This window comes from Micrasema longulum, unplaced genomic scaffold (assembly GCF_059751315.1).
Source record: "Micrasema longulum isolate JH-2025_06_02 unplaced genomic scaffold, ASM5975131v1 h1tg000193l, whole genome shotgun sequence".
NCBI classification, from domain to species: Eukaryota; Metazoa; Arthropoda; class Insecta; order Trichoptera; family Brachycentridae; genus Micrasema; species Micrasema longulum.
In genome coordinates this window covers 55972-74733 of record NW_028277398.1, presented here as the reverse complement: position 1 = coordinate 74733, position 18762 = coordinate 55972, and the positions used below count along the sequence as shown (strand labels likewise).

Genomic DNA, 18762 nt, shown 5'->3' with positions numbered 1-18762 from the left:
GCTCGAGGATTTTGAAATGACGCGCAACGATATATCGATTGTCCAGATCGTTATCAGATAAGTCTACGAGAAATGAGATGTGAGTCAAGTATGCAGTTCTGTCACCAAAAATTGCAATGCTGAAAAACTTCTACAAAATCGACTGGCGATATGATTGTGCCATTTTAAACAGTCCCAAATGTCCTAGTGATAAAGTGGACATTTTGCTAATGTACCCAATCACGCTAGTCATCAGCTCAGTAGATCAACAATATTAGATTTTAGGTGACCACTCGAATATTTTTTTCTGATAATCTGAAAATTTGTTATTTTGAGGTGGTCTGGCTGACCAATCGACACTTGTTTATGTTATCTGATCTGACTACCGATGCCAGGAGACCACAAACAGGCTTGTAAATTGAAGTTGTTTATGGAGCATCGTACCGCATTTGTTATTATAAGCCAAACCGCCGCATAAGTAAGAACTTTCTGGAAAGATGGTCAGACCGGTTCAGTTAGATGGTAACTATACGCGTCGTGAGCTCAACTGCCGCATCGGTGTGAAATCGCTAGACGCCTTGTCGGCTGAGGAAATATGCTACGAGTTTGTACAATTGAAGACCGTTTTTTTCAAAACTCGACGTGAACTTAAAATGTAATTTTTCAGCAGAGGGTTTTCTGTGATTCGCATCAAATCGCGTGAACGATCTTTGTTTTAAAAAAAATACACCTTATAACTTATAGCCTGAAGATAATTTAATTTTTTATGTAGTTTATGTTTTTTTTTTTATATTTCATTAGCACCCAATAATATAAATTATTGAAATTATAACTATAAAATATTGTGTTTTGAAAAAACGACCAAACGGTTTTAAGCGCAAGTTTTTTTCAGGCAATCGATGCTTCTCAATGGTGTATTCAATTTTTTTTAAATTTAAACCCAAATCGCCATGTCGGGAGAACATCGTGTTTTGGAAAAACGATTCTCAATTATTGAGTCAAGTGTTTTTCAATGTGTAACATTTATCCTTTCATCGCGTACACCAAATGTTGCATAGAGCATTGGACTGCATCGACAATTGCGACTCATCTCAAAAAGTTTTGCGAACCACTTTTCATATCTATTATCGTTCTGTGGGTGAAACAGAGCCAGAACCATGAACCAGTGTTTTTTACCACTCATCGGATTCTCAAGGCAATCGAGTGGAGATAAAGTGGGCCTCGTAGTATATCGGTTCGTCCCTGGACTTGGCATAATAGCGTAAAAAAATAGATTAAGATACGTGTCCTATGTGCAGTGCAGATGGAGAAACGGAGATGTATTATTGTCATGTTGCGGTCGCGCGCGTATTTCAAAATCCCCTCGGCCGTGCGGCGCATTTTCTCCCGCTTTTATAGAATAAATAAAGAGGACCGCTGCGGCCGGTCGGGCGACTAGTTGGGCGGCTCGAGGTCGCTCTTGCCGCCCCGGTCGTCGTCCATCTTCTCGTCGCACATCAGGCTGCCGGGCCCCGAGCACGCCGTGCAGTAGTAGTCCTCGTCGTCCTTGAGCGCCGTCTTGGCGAGCCCCACGCAGTGCAGGTGGAACCACTTCTCGCAGCCGCCGTCGCACTGCACCCAGTCCACTTCCTTGCCTGGAATGGAATAGAGACAGATGGTCAAAACACTAACACACTCGCCAATAGAACGTATCGTCGACGGCAATCATACTTTGAATTAACTAAATTTATTTTATTTATTTATGCTTTATTAAGTTAGTTCATAACATCTTGAGAAATAACAATATTTGGAGTTTGTCAAAATTTTTGCAGACAAGGACTGGATTCAACTCCCTGGGGTTAAGTAAATATTAACATATTACAACAGAGATGAAGAACATTTTAGAGAAGGTAATATAGAAGCCTAAGCATCTACAGGGCTTATGACCTTGCAGAATGGTGAATGTTACACAGAGAGTAAAGAGGCCACTTAAACCAGCCAATGACAAGTCATAAGCCCTGTTGATGCCTAGACTTCCATATTACGTTCTCTAATATGTTTTTAATCTTTGTTGTAATGTGTTAATCTTAAGAACTAATATCTGTACCTCAGAGGCAGACGGATGCAAATCCAAACGTCAAATGTTCAACACAAGCCTAAAGATCTACTTGCTCTAAGTGATTTCTAATCATTTATAACATTAATTTGTATTTTTAGTATCTCAATACATTGGTTCTTTTATTATAAGACGTGCATTTCTTCCAAATCAATGGACACGGTCATAAACTGGATACGAAAGTCAAAATGTCATTTCATCAAATTCTGGATTTGCATCCGCCTGCCTCTGAGGTAGATATAAACATTACAATTTTTGATCAACATTTCTCAAGAACATATTTTTTCAAATTAAAAAATGGTAAAACAAAATCCATAACTTTACCGAACCCACACAAAAATTGTTTTAATCTCTCTCCAATTGTCCAAGTGGCCCAATTTGAGTTTACGAAAATGGCATCGTGTTATATGAAGATTCATTGACATTTAACATATCATACCTGTGGGTCGCAAGCAAGTCTCCGCAGCGCAATCCTCCTCATCATCATTGGAGCTCTGGTTACCGGAGCTGGTGTCTGATGCTGGAGAGGCCGGTGCCGGGTCGTTGCCGTCCTGACTGATCGGCTCGCGTTTCGGCTTAATGGTAGTACCTACAAATGAGAGACAAGTGTTTTTAATATCTGAAAGGATACATGTATCGACGGGAGGTCATAACATCAACATCGTATGAGGCGCTGAGAGCTAAAGAACCTTAAGTGACATTTGACATCAATTTAATCCGAGTATTAAAAAAAATCCTAAGTTTTTAACCACACTCACTCGAGCGCCAGGGTCCGTATTGCAATGGGAATATTTATATATTTATATTTATCTTTAATTTTATATACAAACTAAAATTAAGCAACATTATTCCATTTTGTTGCGAGGCGTGAGATGTTATTATTTTCAGTCTGGAATAGTCTTGAAAATTCGACGATCACACCAAAACGCAACTTATAATCAGTTATAAACATGTACATCGTACGAATGTGGGGGGAAAAAAATAGGCTCTTACAATGAGGAAGTTCAGTGCTACAGGGAATTGGATATAAAGAGGCGGCCTCCGTGGTATAGTGGTCAAGACGCTTGACTCACACACGGAAGGTTCCAGGTTCGATTCGTGGTGAGAGCACAAAAATTAAATGTGATTTTTCTCAAGCCTGGGTGTAATTGGGTCTCCTGGCCTGTGTTGGTGCAAAAATTAAAAATAAAATAAAATAAATATAGAGTGTTTTGTTACACGCGGTAAAAATTAGAGCATTCAATTGTACGGCGCAGTTTCTCAAAAATGTATAGTAAAAACATATTTGATTAAAAATGTACTACTTCATCAGGTAAACACGTGTTTAAAACAGCCAATCATTATGTGTTGTGATAGATTTCCAGTCTCCGGGTAGGAATGTTTCGGCGGGTACGGGGTTTCCCTTTTTAATATCAGAAAATTCCACCCAATTTGGGCTCGTGACTTTGCGGGCGGTGTAATTTCAAAATTACAAAACTTTAATAAATTTATTTATAAATTGATTATAATCATTAATTTGGAATCAATCAAATACGCATGGCCAGTACAAAGTTATTCTAGTTTTATAGTACGTACAATCAATGTGAAGGAATATATTTATGTAATTACCTCTGCGCCCTCTGACAGAAGGCTTCCCTTGCCCCTTGGGGGCCATGCCCCTCCTGCGCCTCTCTTGTTTAGCCAAGTACAGCTTTTTCATCATCAGGCTGCTGCCGCCGGGAACACTCTGCAATGCAACTCACGTTTAATACAAGTCTTTGATCTTTTCAACTGATATAAAATTTTAATTTGTGTTCTCGGTGTGAGGAAATTTTGTGACGATTAAAAAAAGATTTGTATTTGAGATTTTTATTTTAAAAATCTCGCTTGAAAATCTCGCTAATTCTAGAAGGGGCTCCAGTACTAAATAAGCTCCTGACGTCACTGAGACATGTGTAGATTTATTGTCTCTTAGAGCCATCCTGGATATTGGCACTCTCTTTGCTCTGCTTCAATCCACTGTGACTTATGGAATAGCTGGCTGGGGAGGTTGTGCGGAATCCATTCTAAAGCCTCTAATAATTTTGCAGAAATTATTGCTTAGAATTATATTCCGGCGTCCTCCAACATTACCTATCAGAACAGTTGTTCCAATGCATGAGGGTACTGGATGTGAGGCAACTTAACCTAAAAGAGGCACTGACACACTTCTGATCGAAAAATAAGGACAGGTCTCAGCAAAACGTTTGTACGGGGTTCTACCGGGGAATGAATTATGTTAAACCCAAAACCAGACGCCTCTCCTTTATCGCATTGAGAGTGTTTAATATTTTGGAGGAGCGTGTTAAGCTCTCAAGGGCAAAATCTAATTTCAATAAACAGTTTTTAAAAGGGATTTGAGTGAGAAACTCCTTGATGGTATTTTAAATATTTGAGTTGTTTTTATTTTACTTTTATTTTTTCATATATTTTAACGTTAACACTTTTATGTTTTTTTATTGCATCTTCTTTTTTATATTTGATTTGTCATGTATTTTTTAATGATGTTTTTTGTTATATGTAGTAAATATATTGACTGTAAAAGTTTTATAAATATATTAGTACCAACTGAACACAGGAATTTGGTTCCATGGAGTTGTGACTCGATAAATGTTAAATAAATATATTGTGAATAAATAAAAATATTATTATTTTCATTACTGTTTCTCCCACAAATTCAAACATTTAAAAAGGGCAACTAATACCATGGTGAAGGTGTATAGTGGGACTTGCGTGTCGGCGTAATTACCTGGGGCAGCTGCTTCCTGTTGAGGTAGTTGGTGGCGGTAGGCGCCGGGGCGGACTGCCGTCGCGGGGCGGGCGGAGACTTGCGCAGCTTCTTCACGCCCGACAGGGACTTGTTGCCAGCGCCGGGGGTCGACGCCATACCTGACAAAAAACACATCATTTTTAATTGTTTTAAGAAAGAAATACAGTGAATCCCTTTAAAAAATGTCTCCGTAATTTGCGTTTCTGATGCTTTATATTTAATTATTAGTTAAGTCTGACTGAATTTTGGATTTGTAATTAACATCAAGTAGTTTTTCAGTCCGCACTGAAAACTGATATTATAATTTTAGTTGTAATTTTAAAGAAAGTTTATTGTATATATGTAGAAATATTCCACAAATCACAACTCATGACACCAAAATAATTATACGCTAAAACAATACTCACTTACAGATTCAAAAACTACTAGAGCTTGTAGTTAAAAGAGGTAGGAAGAAGTAAAATGGATTGTCTCATTCGCCCAAACCAATATTGAATCAACCGCTCCACAAGTGTATAGCTTATGTAAGGTTTTTGTTATTTTCATTGTGCGTTTTGTAATATAAATAATACAGATATACTAATTTATTTCAGCAGAGAGGGAAAACATTATTGAGAAGGGGATATTGAAGTCTAGGCATTTACAGGGCCTATGACCTGTCATTGGCTGGTTTAAGTGGCCACTTTACACACTGTGTAACATTCACCATTCTGCCCATGTTTGAACATCCACATTTCCTCAACTCTTCCATCTATTGACTCTTGCGAAGTAAAAGAGCAAGAGAAAAATCCAGCCAGTCTGCAAGCATTTGGACATGCTCAAACATTGTTGAATACAGAAGTACATGAATTAATTATAAACATAAATACGTAGTGTTTAAAACTGTCTGAACCTTTGTTTATTCTCAAATATAAAAAAAATTTTTAAAAAGTATATTGTTAAGTGTCCTCGGCACGAGTAACCCCAGTGAGGTCAGATTATTTTTATTATTAATTATAGTTTGTTAAGAGAAAAATATGAATAAATAAAAATAAATAGTACTTTAACTTTAAAGTTATACGTCGACCGGTTTCGAGGTTACTTCCTCATCATCAAGACTTAAACGCATGTCATTCTTCTGTTTCTGTGATACAATATTTTATAATATAAATAGCAAGGCGAATAATTGTAAGCTAGTTCAAGTCCTGGTAATGAGGTGGTAACCTCGAAACTGGTCAAAGTATACTCTAGAGTAAAAGTGGTTTATACAAATTTATAAATAAATAAAAGTACAAAATGTCACACCACAAAGTAAAAAATGTTTTTGACATTAAAAAATGTTTATTGTGTTTACGGACGGACATTTATTGCCGCCATTTTTGTATTTTTGACAGCTCAAAAGTCTGAAGTCCGTCTCCAGTCTTTATCATTAAACCAACTTGTTCATTATGTTTTAAGAACATTTATTGCCGGCTTTTATTGGGGTTTCATTGTAATTATAAGATGGTTTATTGTGTTTTATTATTTATGGAAATGATACTTGCAAAAAATTGCAATAAAAAAGCGGTTCTCACCGAGCTGGTCCTTGTTCCGGCGGGCCCTCTTGAGGTGGCGGGGAGGCTGGCCCCCGGGGGGGCTGCGCGGGGGCGCCGGACGCTCCGTCCACATGCCGCACGGCTCGCGCGGGTCCCGCGCTGCGCGCACCACGCCCCACAGGTGCGTCGTCTCCACCAGCGTCACCTGGATGGAAAGTTCCCTTTGTAAGAAGTGGAATGGCCCAGCCAACATGATGTTCTTTTAGCACGGTGGAAACGGGGGAAAAATAATAAGTTGACGATTTATATGGTGTGCTGTACGTTGGAAGCGCCCATCAGTCATCAGGATCCGTTCTAGGAGCCTCGTCACCTCAGATCCATACATTGCAAAGAAACTTTTAAGCTATGATGAATCCATCACGCCATTTCCTAGTAGGGGATGGACCGCCACACACTTCTACCCTGATTTACATTTCTAGAATGTTTCCACATTCATATTTCTTGTCATAAAATATTCAAAAATAAGACTCTTTGCAGACGATGCCTTAATATATAAATCGGGAGAAAATTATAAAACAATTATGGACAGACTAAATCATGATCTTAATAATGTATCACTGTAGCTAAAAATTAATTGATTAAAATTAAATGTTAACAAAACTAAATATATGAATACAGGAAACAAAAGAATAGAAATTACACCATCAATTGTAATAGAAAATGAAAAACTTAATGAAGTCACTGAAATTAAATATTTAGGTGTAATGTTGGATTCAAAACTTACATTTCACCAAAACGCTAAGATGGTAATAAATAAGATTGCAAAAAAAATATCAATTTTGGGAAGGATCAGAAGATTTATTGATAAGGACTCTTGCAAAACTATTTACAAAGCAATTATTGAACCACACGTTAACTACTGTAGTAGCATTTTATTTTTATCAAACAAAGAAAACATAGATAAACTAACTGTATTACAAAATAAAGCCTTTAGAATCATTTTGAAAAAAAACAGAAACACGAGGGTAAAGTCGATGGTAAATGAATTGAAATTACTAACATGTAAACAAAGAATATTTTACAATACAATGATATTTGTTCATAAAATTATAAACTCTAATAAAAAAACAGAATTTTGGAAAAAAATTGAACGGAACCAGCATGAACACGATCACAATACTAGAGAAAAGAACAAAATTAGACTTCCATTTAGGAAAAAGGCAAAGTCACAAAATTCAATTTTATTTAAAGCAATTAAAAAGTATTACGAAATGGAAAAAAATATTTATGAAGAAAAAAACATATCAAAATTTAAAATAATGGTCAAGACATATGTGATAAACAATTTATAAATTAAATATATTTGCAATGTTATTATTAAAACACACATAACAATATGTATGATATGTGTGCCCTACTTTAAGATTTAAATAAATAAAATAAATAAATAAATGCTATATGTATGCTGCCAGAAAGATGTGAAAAATTGGTGGCAAACAATGGACAATACTTCAAATAAAACATAAGGTTCCGTTCATTCACAATAAATGCCCAATTTTTTATTTAAAAAAAGGGCGGAAACTTATTTGCACACCTAAGTTGATCAGTTTTGGAATATGGAATAATTGGATGGGGATGTGCAAATAACATCTCTGTTGTAATATGTTAAAATAAACAGCTCCCCAGGGAGTTGAATCCAGTCCTTATCTACAAAAATTTGGACAAACTCAAAATATTGTTGATAAATTACCTGGTCCATGAAGAAGTATAGAAATTGAAAAAATAATATTTTCAGGCGTTGTCTAGTATGTAGGTGAAATAATTCAACTAGATGAATCTCACCCGCATAAATAAAGGTTTCAGCTCTTTAACTTCACAAACATCAACAGATGAAAGAATTGAAGGAATATAGATGTTCAAATATAGGCAGAATGGTGAATGTCACACAGTGTGTAAAGTGGCCACTTAAACCAGCCATTGACAGGTCATAAGCCCTGTAGATGCCTAGACTTCTATATTACCTTCTCTTAAATGTTCTTCATCTCTGTTGTAATATGTTAAATAACTAATTTAAGGCATATTTCGTTTTACTTATTGTAAAATGTTTCCCTCGGCATGGGACACCCCAGTGAGGGAACATTATTCTGTATAAAAAAATAATACAAAATTGTAAAAGTATAAATAAATAAAATAAGTTAGATAGGAAGTGTCCTAGTCTAGTAATCCCAGCATGGAAAATATCCACCTCTCTCGATAAGCTGTTCAACAGACCAATCATTGTCCCCACAGGCATCATCAATGGTATCTGATCATACCAAGTCTTCCTTGTTCGTCCTAGTCCAATGTCACCGTTCATTCTCGCCATATATATCTGTTTAGCCATTCTTTCATCATCCATTCGTTCATCTTTAACAAAACAGATTTGACTGAGTGGAGTTTTACTCGTGTTTTAGTTCATGAGAAAAAATGAGATCACATGTATCCTATAGAATACATTGTACTCAACCTTGTTTAAAACAAGCCAATTTCTGTTTGGTGAGACTAATGACTTGACATAAAATACGTTGACAAAATTGTATGCTTTTTTGCAGTTCAAAGGTGTAAAATGACACACAAAGTAAGTTTTAATGGAATCATCTCAATAAACAGTTTTAAATAATGGCTCGTGACACATAGCAATCGCAAATAATAGTAAGATGAAATATATTTTTGAAATATGTGAATTGGATTGAAGAGCAATACCTCCAAAAGGTCTCCCTCCATCATGAGGTCCTCGAAGCGGTGCAGGAGGTGGGGGGACAGGCGCAGACGACCTTGGGGTGACGGTCCTGACCTGGAGAGAGTCTGGGGTGATGCGGAGTATGCGTGTTCTGATGCTGAACTGTTTCTGAAACAAAAAAAATGATCACTAAGTAAATATTGTCTAAGATGCAATCATTCTGCATCGTAACTTATTGATGTAAAGAATTTAATTCAACTGCCTGTCACAATCAAGTCACATTTTTGTTCAAAAAACTTAAAAACAAACAAGGATATAATGAAAAACTAACCTCGAAGGACATCGGAAAATATCACTAAGATTGTATTTGCTTGAAAAATGTATCAAAATACAATGCAAAATAGCCTTTAAGAAAATTAGACACTTTTGTAACTAGTGTTATTTTGTCTTTAAATGTTGATTTTTTTCCTCGTTTGGCACTGATTTTTTTTTTTCATTTTATAAACACGAGTGTTTTGTATTTTCTTTCAACGTCCATATTTTTTATTACTTTGACCTTTCGGAGGGGTACCAGGAATACCACAGCTAAAATACTATTAATACGACAATGTTTACAAAATAGTATTCTAATATTTTGGGATTTCTGCGAAATTCCAAAATAGTATTCTAATATTTTGGGATTTCTGCGAAATTCTAACATTTTTTCATAAAATACCGTTGTGAGCTCTGATCTAAAGGCACGCAATCCATAAGCGGGGAGTTGGGAGAGGAATGCACGTAAAATCTAATACACAAAATCCGGATTTTCGTGGTTATAGCTGGAAAAAAGCGGCCAAATAGAAGATTATTAAACTGCAGAGCGGTGAATTTTAATATTTGCTGTTTGCACGGATTGGAAGCAAAGGCATTCAGCAGAAAAATATTATAATAATTTTGATAAATTCTCAACATTATGGCGTATTAAAAAAATGAAATCAATATGATTGACAAAATAGTTTTTGAAGACCGGACCATTAAGACCGGATGAGTTAAAAGCATAAGCCATTGAATATTTTGGGTATGTCAAAATCAATATTTTTTCAACAGAGATGAAGCTGTTTAGAATACGGAAGTCTAGTCATTTACAGAGCTTATGATCAGTCATCGGTCGGTATTCTTCATCTGCCCAGATACAGACTAATAATTAGCAGTAGTGTACCTGTTATTGAGAATATCACTCTCGTGCGTGGGTGAGGACACTCGGTGTTGGAGATCAGAGTTCCGGGATCCTTTCCTGATATCGGCGGATATTTTTTCAGTCTTCTCCCGGGCTGCGGCCTGAAATACACAAATACATAAAAATGTGTACATTTTGAAGACAATTATTTACACGCAATAATTATAATTGAAAAATGACAGAAATGTGACAAAGGGGGTCTGATGTAATACAATACTGCGTAACCATCAATAAGGAAGTTCAGTGCTACAGGAAATTGTACATGAAAAATGATTTCTTACACGAGGTAAAAATAAGAGCATTTGAAATTATACAGCGAACTTACTTGAAAATGTATGAAAAAATTAATAAAAATGAACTACTCTGAACTACGTCACAAGTTCTTCCGAATCAACCGATAATAGTGTTTTATCTTATTTTTTGTAATACATATTTATAGTAAACAAACAGATATAGTGTATAAACTCAGAACCAATAACAGATTTCCACAAAGTGTACAAAGTTGGAAAAGAAAATATATTACATATTTTTTAAATACGCATAAGTTTATGCATATAAAAATGTTATTTTTTTAATAATCAAAGATTATGTAAATTGGGCAGGATTAGGACAAGGATGCATGAAGATTTCCGGTTTCCGGGAAGCCAACTCACCAATCAGCAGATCTCACATATGAGAACTTGTGAAATTTCAAAACTATTAAAGTCTATTAAATTTTTATTTTTTTTAAAAAACCTAAAAAGCTTTCTGTATTACTTACGATTTTAATCAACCAAAAATACCACTGAGGTATCATGAATTTATTGCAGTACAACAATTTCAAAGAATCGTCAAATGTCACGAGTTGCAATCAGTCACACTCGATTTTTCTCCAAATGTCACGAGTTGCGACTGAAAATTATGGGCTAAAAGCTGCCAGTCCTTCCGGTAATACAAAATTAGTATCGGCATGTACCTGGTCCGTGTGGGCCATGGCCTGGCGCGCCTCCTTGGTGGCGAGCAGCGCGCGCGCGCCGTCCTGCCACGCCATGGCGCGCTCCGTGAGGCACTGCAGCGCCTCCCCCTCCGCCAGGCGCACGGGCAGCTTCTGCAGCGCCACCAGCAGCCCGAGGATGAGCTCCAGGCGCGGCCGCTTGCTGCGCAGGCAGCCCCCGCACAGCAAGCGCGCGGGCGGGCTCGCGGGCTCTGTCTCGTGCGTGAGACATCCGGCTGCGGGACAAATAGTACTCCCGGTCAAATGCCATTCCTTAAGATAACTAGCTCCCCGTGGCCTCTCCAACAGGCATTGGAGAGTTGTCAAATTTATCATTATGGAAGTATTATTGATTTTGAAACTCGATTAGCGATAAGCTGTCAAATTATGAATACTGACAAACAATTTTTCATAAAAAATAATATACATTGATGTCAGTAGGGAAATATCAAACAAACAAACCATCACGCCCTTTTTTTCCGTAAGGGTAGGCAGAGAGGATAGAACGTCACATCACTCTATCTTTGCATACAAATCTCGTTTCCTCTACGTTCATACATCTTTTCATGCAAGAGCGCCGATTATTCTGACTTTTGTCTTGTCCATCTCCAAGTATTTGTTAAATTTGGTCATGCCATGTCTTTCTTGGTCTTCCTCTATTTTTGCATCCATCAACATTCGTGTTGTAAATATTCTTAGCCGTTCTTTCGCTGTCCATTCGTTCTACATGTCCGAACCAGCGCATAGCTCCTTTCTTAATTTTTTTTTTTTTTTTTTTTTTTATTTTATCGATAATGCTTACATAATGCCTTACATAATGTACGGATCTCGACATTTGTGCATCTATCGTATGTAGTTTTACAATACATTCGCCTGAGAGATCGCATTTCGACAGCATTCAGCCTACTTGCATCCCACTCCATACTTCGCCTCCAGACATCAGGGTCAGGATCAGGACTCCATTGTGAAGTGCTAATTCTGCCTCTTGCGACAAACATTGCTATTAACATATTACAATTATAAACAACATATTACAAACATTCACCATTCTGCCCATATTTAAACATCTATATTCCTGTATCCCTTCATATATTCATGATCTTCATCTCTGTTGTAATATGTTAATATTAACAGCTCCCCGGGAGTTGAATCCAGTCCGTGTCTACAAAAATTCGGACAAACTAAAAATAATTAATCAGGGTCTATGAAGTACTGACAAGCAAAAATATATTTTTTTGTACGTATTAGTAGCATAAAAAATATTTTTAATCTATTATTTTTAATTATCGCAAAAATGGTCCATTGAATTGGTCACGCCCCTAATACATCTCGATTCAGTCAAATTTTGAACTTTGTGATTGTTTAAATTTAAACAGAACACCGTAAAGAATCTTGACATCACAAGTGTCAAACATGTTGCATTTTTTGTGGAAACATATTTTTTAGCAATTTTAGTTTTGTATGAAAACATTTCTCCACGATATCCATATTGATTAAGAAAATACAATTATTTTTTCTTAATCCATTTCACATATTTTTATCGGTGTTCGTAGTATTGTTGCTCGCAGACCTGAGGGTTGGGCCTCGTTGGATACTGTGAACCTGATTGCTTGTAAGATAATTCAACATGACTTTGGCAAAAGCATACAATCTATTATGCAAAGCCATTTTATAAAAAAAAAAAAAAAAAGTATGTGATGAATAGACAAAAAAATTTATAATAATTACTAATATTCTAGTGAAATGAAAAAGGAACAAAATATACTTACAGTGGAACCACTCCTTGCAGAGCTCACACTGCATCATCAGGCCGTACTGGCGCTTCTGGCAGAAACAGTACGTCACACCAGGCTGAGGTACTCGAATGTCCTTGCGGAGATTACGAGCCCTGAAAATCAAAGACACATACATTTTTTTACATCCTCAGCATTTGAGATTCACGTAAAAGTTTAATTGAGTTATTGATATTTGTCTCACCTCATCTCCCTCATGTTGGCCATCTCGCGCTCCTCGGCCGCCTTGAACGCGGCCACGATCTGCGTGGGCGTGCGCTCCTCGCTGAACGTGCGCATGAACTGCTCGGCCTCCGGCGTGGAGGCCGGCGCGAAGCCCGCCTCGCCGGCGTCCGGCTTCGCGGCGCCCGCCGCCCCCGCCGCGCTCCCCTTGGCGGCGCGCCCGGCCGGCGCGGCGGGGGCGGCGGCGGCGGCGGCGGGACGACGCGCGCCCGCCAGAATGTCCGTACGAGGACTGAAAAGAGACAGGTGCATAGAGTTATTCCATTTGAAATAATACTTTTTACTTATTATGCTTAAATCTATGTAAGTTGTGGTAGCTTTGTTCAGCTATCGTCAACACTATTACTCAAGAAATTCCGGACACGCAAACATGTAAAATCAAGTAGAAAATTAGCTAATTAGGTATTAGGTATCTGTTAACTCAATTGCTGGACCTTCAATAAAGACAAAGGTTTGCTTTTGGTTCTGGCCTCAGCAATACGAAGTGTGTTTAAAATAAAGAATGATAATTTGCCATGAAAATAAATAAATGTGTATGTGCGCATTGCGGCTATCAGCTGGCTCATATAGGCAAGTCGCGCAAGTATTTACAAGACCTGCGATTGACACGACATGATAGAGGAGTAGTACAGTCGGTGCAACATTAGGGCCTGCTCCGCCAAGCCCGACACGCGACGCTTTATAAGGCTGTAATCTTGAAATATTAATTCAGTTGAGCTCTGGTCTCTGACAAGTAAACATCACGATTTTTTCGTCTCTCCACCCTGTGTGAGTTCCTTTCTCCTGACTTCGCTCCACTCGGCCCGCTGACCACCTTTGCCTCTCTTATAACACTTAGATTGGGTAGAAAGTTCTTTTCGGGGCTTTTAAGGTTGACATGTAGTCGGTACAGTCGTGCCCTTACCTTCCGGCTTTGGCTTTCGGCCCTGCCTGGGAGGGTGGCCTCCTGTTTACGCCGGGAATCCTGACTGTGGCAGACACGGGCGAAGAATCAGCATAAACTCGTGGTAACGTGTACATTACACCTGAGTTTGGGTTGAATCTGGTTTTCTCCAGCCTGAGGCTGGTCTCATCTTTTTTATTTATTAACCCTATAAATTGTATACATGGACAATGTCCGTTAATAAATAAATAAATAAAATGAAATAAAAAATACTTTACGGATCTGGGCATGGAGGGGGAGATTTAGCAAAATGTAAACTCACGCCTTCCACGCAGTAGCCGGGCTCTTTTAAGACCTGGGCTTAGAGGGCGAGAACTATTCTAGGTATTCACACGTCGCAGTGACGTCAGGAGCTTGCATAGCACTGACCCCCACCACTAAGAATAAGAATGTACCTCATTTACATTTATTTTCGTCGGTCCCACCGTTTGATTGTATTCTGACATCCCTCTAGTTTTTAGACTGGCTTTGCCCTATCGAGCGCGATGCTCACCTCAGTGCCTCCATGAGGCTGTGCTGCCAGCCCTTCTTGAGGAAGGTCTTGGCGGTGCGCTCCTTCCACTGGCGCGCGGACTCGAGCGCCTGCGCCAGCACGTCCTTCTCGTACAGGCTCATGGAGATGGACTGGCCCCTCTTCACCACTCCCTCCAGGGTGCTGAAGTAGGGGTACGACTCCTTCGACTGCATCTCTTCCACCTGAGGAGAGAAAGAGAAAAAGCGATGAGAGATCTAGTATAAATAAATCTAAAATGGTTTACCGATCGGCTTTAGAAAAATACTACAGCTGTGAAAATCTAATTTAAACAAGTTAAAAATGCAGTCATATGTAATTTTTTGCCTGATCTAAATCCCTTGAGGTTTAGTTTCAAAGTTAACATGTACGGAAACCCACTAAAAGTAGTTTTTTAAAAAAGTATTTTGGTGAAATATTTACCAAATATTTTTTTCCAAATCTCAACCAATTAAACAATTTAAAGTATTGCCTACAAACATTTGAAGAAACTCAAAATATTGTAATAAAATCAACTAGTCTAAGAAGTTTAAAAATTGAAAAATTGTTTTCAGGCATTGCCTATAGTCCTTAAAATATAGCTCAATTAGAATGACATTTGTCAGAAAAGGTGACGACATAACTTTGTAGTAACGTCTAAGGAGTTATTTATATTGACACACGAGAAATCATTAGTATCTGGCATGTTCATTTATTTTTTTAATACAATGCTTGACACATAAATCAACATAAATATATAAAATCAGCTTTAAAACTAAAGAAAAACTAAAATACACCTAATTATTAACGACGTTCTTACAAGGTTACATCATTTTGCAAAAACGTCAAGATGGGACAAATTGATCAAATAAAAAAATAATTCATTTGATGCTGTTCATGAAAAAAGTATAAATGTGTTAAACACACTATAATAGGCTTGTTTTTACGTTTTTATATCAATTTTCGGAAACGCAGTTTCATGATTGCATGAAAAAACTGATAAAATCGATTTGATCAGTGATCAGTAATTTCTCATCACTAATGACATTAGTTTGACAGCTGTCATTCTAATCAAGCTATATTTTAAGGATTATAGTATGTGAAATAATTCAATCGGATGAATCTCTTCAAAACAATGAAGGTTTCAGCTCTTTAACTTCAGTAAAATCAACAGACGGAAGAATCGAAGAATATGAAGTTGCCACTTAAATCAACCAATGACAGGTCATAAGCCCTGTTAATGCCTAGACTTCCATATTAACTTTAATTAAATGTTCTACATCTATGTTGTAATTTGTTCATTTAAAGCAGTGTTTTTCAACTAACGAATCGTGCCTTTATTCCGGATAATTTTATAGTGCCATTTGTTTGGTAAATCACCTCAAGGGCGCAGTACAATAAAAATCCCAACATATCCAGCAGCTACAGAGCGCATAGGCGGTTGGGATTTTAGTTCCACTTTCCCAATTATTTTGAAAATACATAGAAGCTAGATAAAAACATGTCTTGTAGGACGGTTACAGTCTGGCCCCCATTTACATTTTACAAAAAAAAAGCCTTGCTAGGGGAGTCGCGGGCCCAAGCAAGGCAAAGGGACGAAACACAGGCATCCTGGGGGTAGGAATAGTGACAGATCTTAAGAAATAAGGCGCTACCCCCCTCCAGGACCTTAACTTTTGCAAAACTCATGACTGCAAACCCCATGGGGTGATATTCCAAACGCTCTCGCGGCCGTAGAAAGGGCTTTTATTACATACAAAATACAAAGAGATAAAAGTGTTTTATATGGCTGCAAGAGTGGTTCAGAATAGCACCGCTGGGGTCGCAAGATTTTTTATTTATTTATTGTTTGATAATGCCCTAACCAGACAAAAGAAGAATTAAATCCAATAAGTGTTTTATTTTGGATACCTCACCAAATTTTAGCTATTTTTCTACTCGTAAGCGAGTTGCGTATAAAAGATGGTTGAAAAACACCGATATAAAGGAATTACAATGGTTTCATGCAAATGTTTTGTGTCCAAAATATGAATAAGTAAAACCAGAAAAGACTTAAGTTGAGTCAGACATTTAATTAGATTTTTCTCAGAATAGATGATGCATTTAGAGGTTTTAAAAGTATCCCAACAATATGTGCTCGTTTTCTTAACACTAACATAGGCTGGTTCTATTTCATTATTACATATCTTTTCTTTCTTACCTTTTGAAGCCAATCTTTGGCGCTGGCGACGGCGGTTGTCAGCTGTTGCCGCGTGGGGAGGTACGCTTCGATGGCTTCAGCCTCGCGTAGCAGCGTCTCCGTCTCCTCCAGGGACTGGTGCTCAGATTCGGGACACAAAACCGATTTGGCTTTCTCTTCCCATTTTTCCATCTGCCGAAACCGGAAAGTGAATTTGGTTAAAACAGAAACAGATCGAACAATATGTTAATACTTTCTATCATATCTAAACACCCGATGGATTGTGATATTTGAAAATAAATAATACACTGGAGTTCCGCTGTTTTAAACGGTTTCGAGATAACATTGTGAAAACATAAAAAAAAATATTTTTAAATACAGGAGCAAACAAAATGCCATCATCACGGCTGGGCCATATACTGTGAGTGCCTCCTGAGAGCCTCAGCCACGCTTGCCTAATTTACAAGGCAACGGGTTCTAAGCGTCCTGGCAGTTTATGTCAGAACTGTGAGACGCAAACCTAACTTGGGAGGACGCATGGGTGCTGGCAGCCGACAGAGGTGCCTGTAGGCTCTTTGTGAACACCATATGTTCCAACTAGGTAACAATGGAATGATGATACAGAAAAACAGTACAGAAAAACTAAACAGTACTTGAAGATTTTCTTGTTATATTACTTTGAAATATTTTATTGTTTAATTTGATTTTTACATTTATTTTTAAATTGTTTAAAGTTTCTACTGAATATGTTGTATAATTTTAAGTTTTAATTTTAAGTTTTAATTTTTGTTTATAAATCTTGGGTAAAAGATAATTTATGTTTTTTTAAAAATAATTAAACCAAATACAGTAGAGTCTCGGTTATCCGACTTTCCGAGTTATCCGACCTACCAGGGCAATGCCACTTTCCTTTACCCGACTGCATACATTATATTCCCGCGACAGTCCTCAGTGCTTACGTAGGACTTTCGTGGTGCATTTTGATGTTTTAGTTCGTTACATTCAGTTATGTTACATGTACATATTTGAAAAGTTTTCCATGCGCAAATAAAATTATGTAACACATTTTCAATGTCATTTTTATCATTTTCCGTGTTATCTGACCTGTTCGCTTATCCGACCTTGTCGCGGCCGGTTTAGGTCGGATAATCGAGACTCTACTGTATGTTCAATTATATTTTTTTGTGAAAGGCAGATTTGCCGTATATGTTGATAAAATAAATAAATAACATTGAAAATATTCAGTCACCCAGATCTTTCCGGAGACCTTATGTTCACTATTTAAATCCAGAAATTTAAAGTTGTATTTATTTGAAAGATGAAGTTAAATAAAGCATGGTACATAATTCATGCTTTAATGGTAGATAAAACTTCTGCAGCATTTGTTCGCAAAAAAGCCCCGAGCAAAATTGATCAAAGCCCGACTTGATGATAAAATTGACACAACACAATAAGAATTAAAAAGTTGGATGATGTTGAAATGTCGCCGATTTCAGATTGGAGATCCGGAGGGCGTTATCTGCTCTACAATTTATGACAAGTTAAAAATAGATCAAAATCGAGTGCTAGGGAAATATTTGTTTTCTTTTTTAATGAAGTTTTCTCTAACCTCCATTTTGAGGTTCTGCAGTGCAGCGAGCTGTAGTTCCACTCGGTAATGCGGCTGTATCTTCACTCCCTGGTCCAGGAGACGGTTGATGGCGTCCACGCTCAGCGAGTCATAGTCTTCTCTTTGGATGCGAACTTCTTCCAGGAACTTCTCCTGCAGAAAAACAAACAAATAAAATATGCTTATTGAATGGGTGTGCATGTGGCATCCATTTAGCTACATACATTTTTTATTTTTTATTT

The 18762-nt window shown here is 37.4% G+C and overlaps 1 protein-coding gene across 1 annotated transcript in view; it reads right to left on the bottom strand.

The window, feature by feature from the left end:
- Nucleotides 1–757: 757 nt before the first annotated feature.
- Nucleotides 758–18762, bottom strand: part of Kdm5 (Lysine demethylase 5) — a 43441-nt gene continuing 25436 nt past the window's right edge. The window contains exons 19-31 of the mRNA XM_088243162.1: nt 18521–18673; nt 16933–17103; nt 14736–14938; nt 13262–13531; nt 13054–13172; nt 11267–11520; nt 10294–10412; nt 9119–9263; nt 6416–6581; nt 4842–4981; nt 3683–3800; nt 2514–2663; nt 758–1613 (exon numbers count right to left, since the gene is read on the bottom strand). Coding sequence (XP_088099288.1) covers nt 1414–1613; nt 2514–2663; nt 3683–3800; nt 4842–4981; nt 6416–6581; nt 9119–9263; nt 10294–10412; nt 11267–11520; nt 13054–13172; nt 13262–13531; nt 14736–14938; nt 16933–17103; nt 18521–18673 — 2208 coding nt within the window. The 3' untranslated portion in view covers nt 758–1413. The remainder of the gene's footprint in view (nt 1614–2513; nt 2664–3682; nt 3801–4841; nt 4982–6415; nt 6582–9118; nt 9264–10293; nt 10413–11266; nt 11521–13053; nt 13173–13261; nt 13532–14735; nt 14939–16932; nt 17104–18520; nt 18674–18762) is intronic.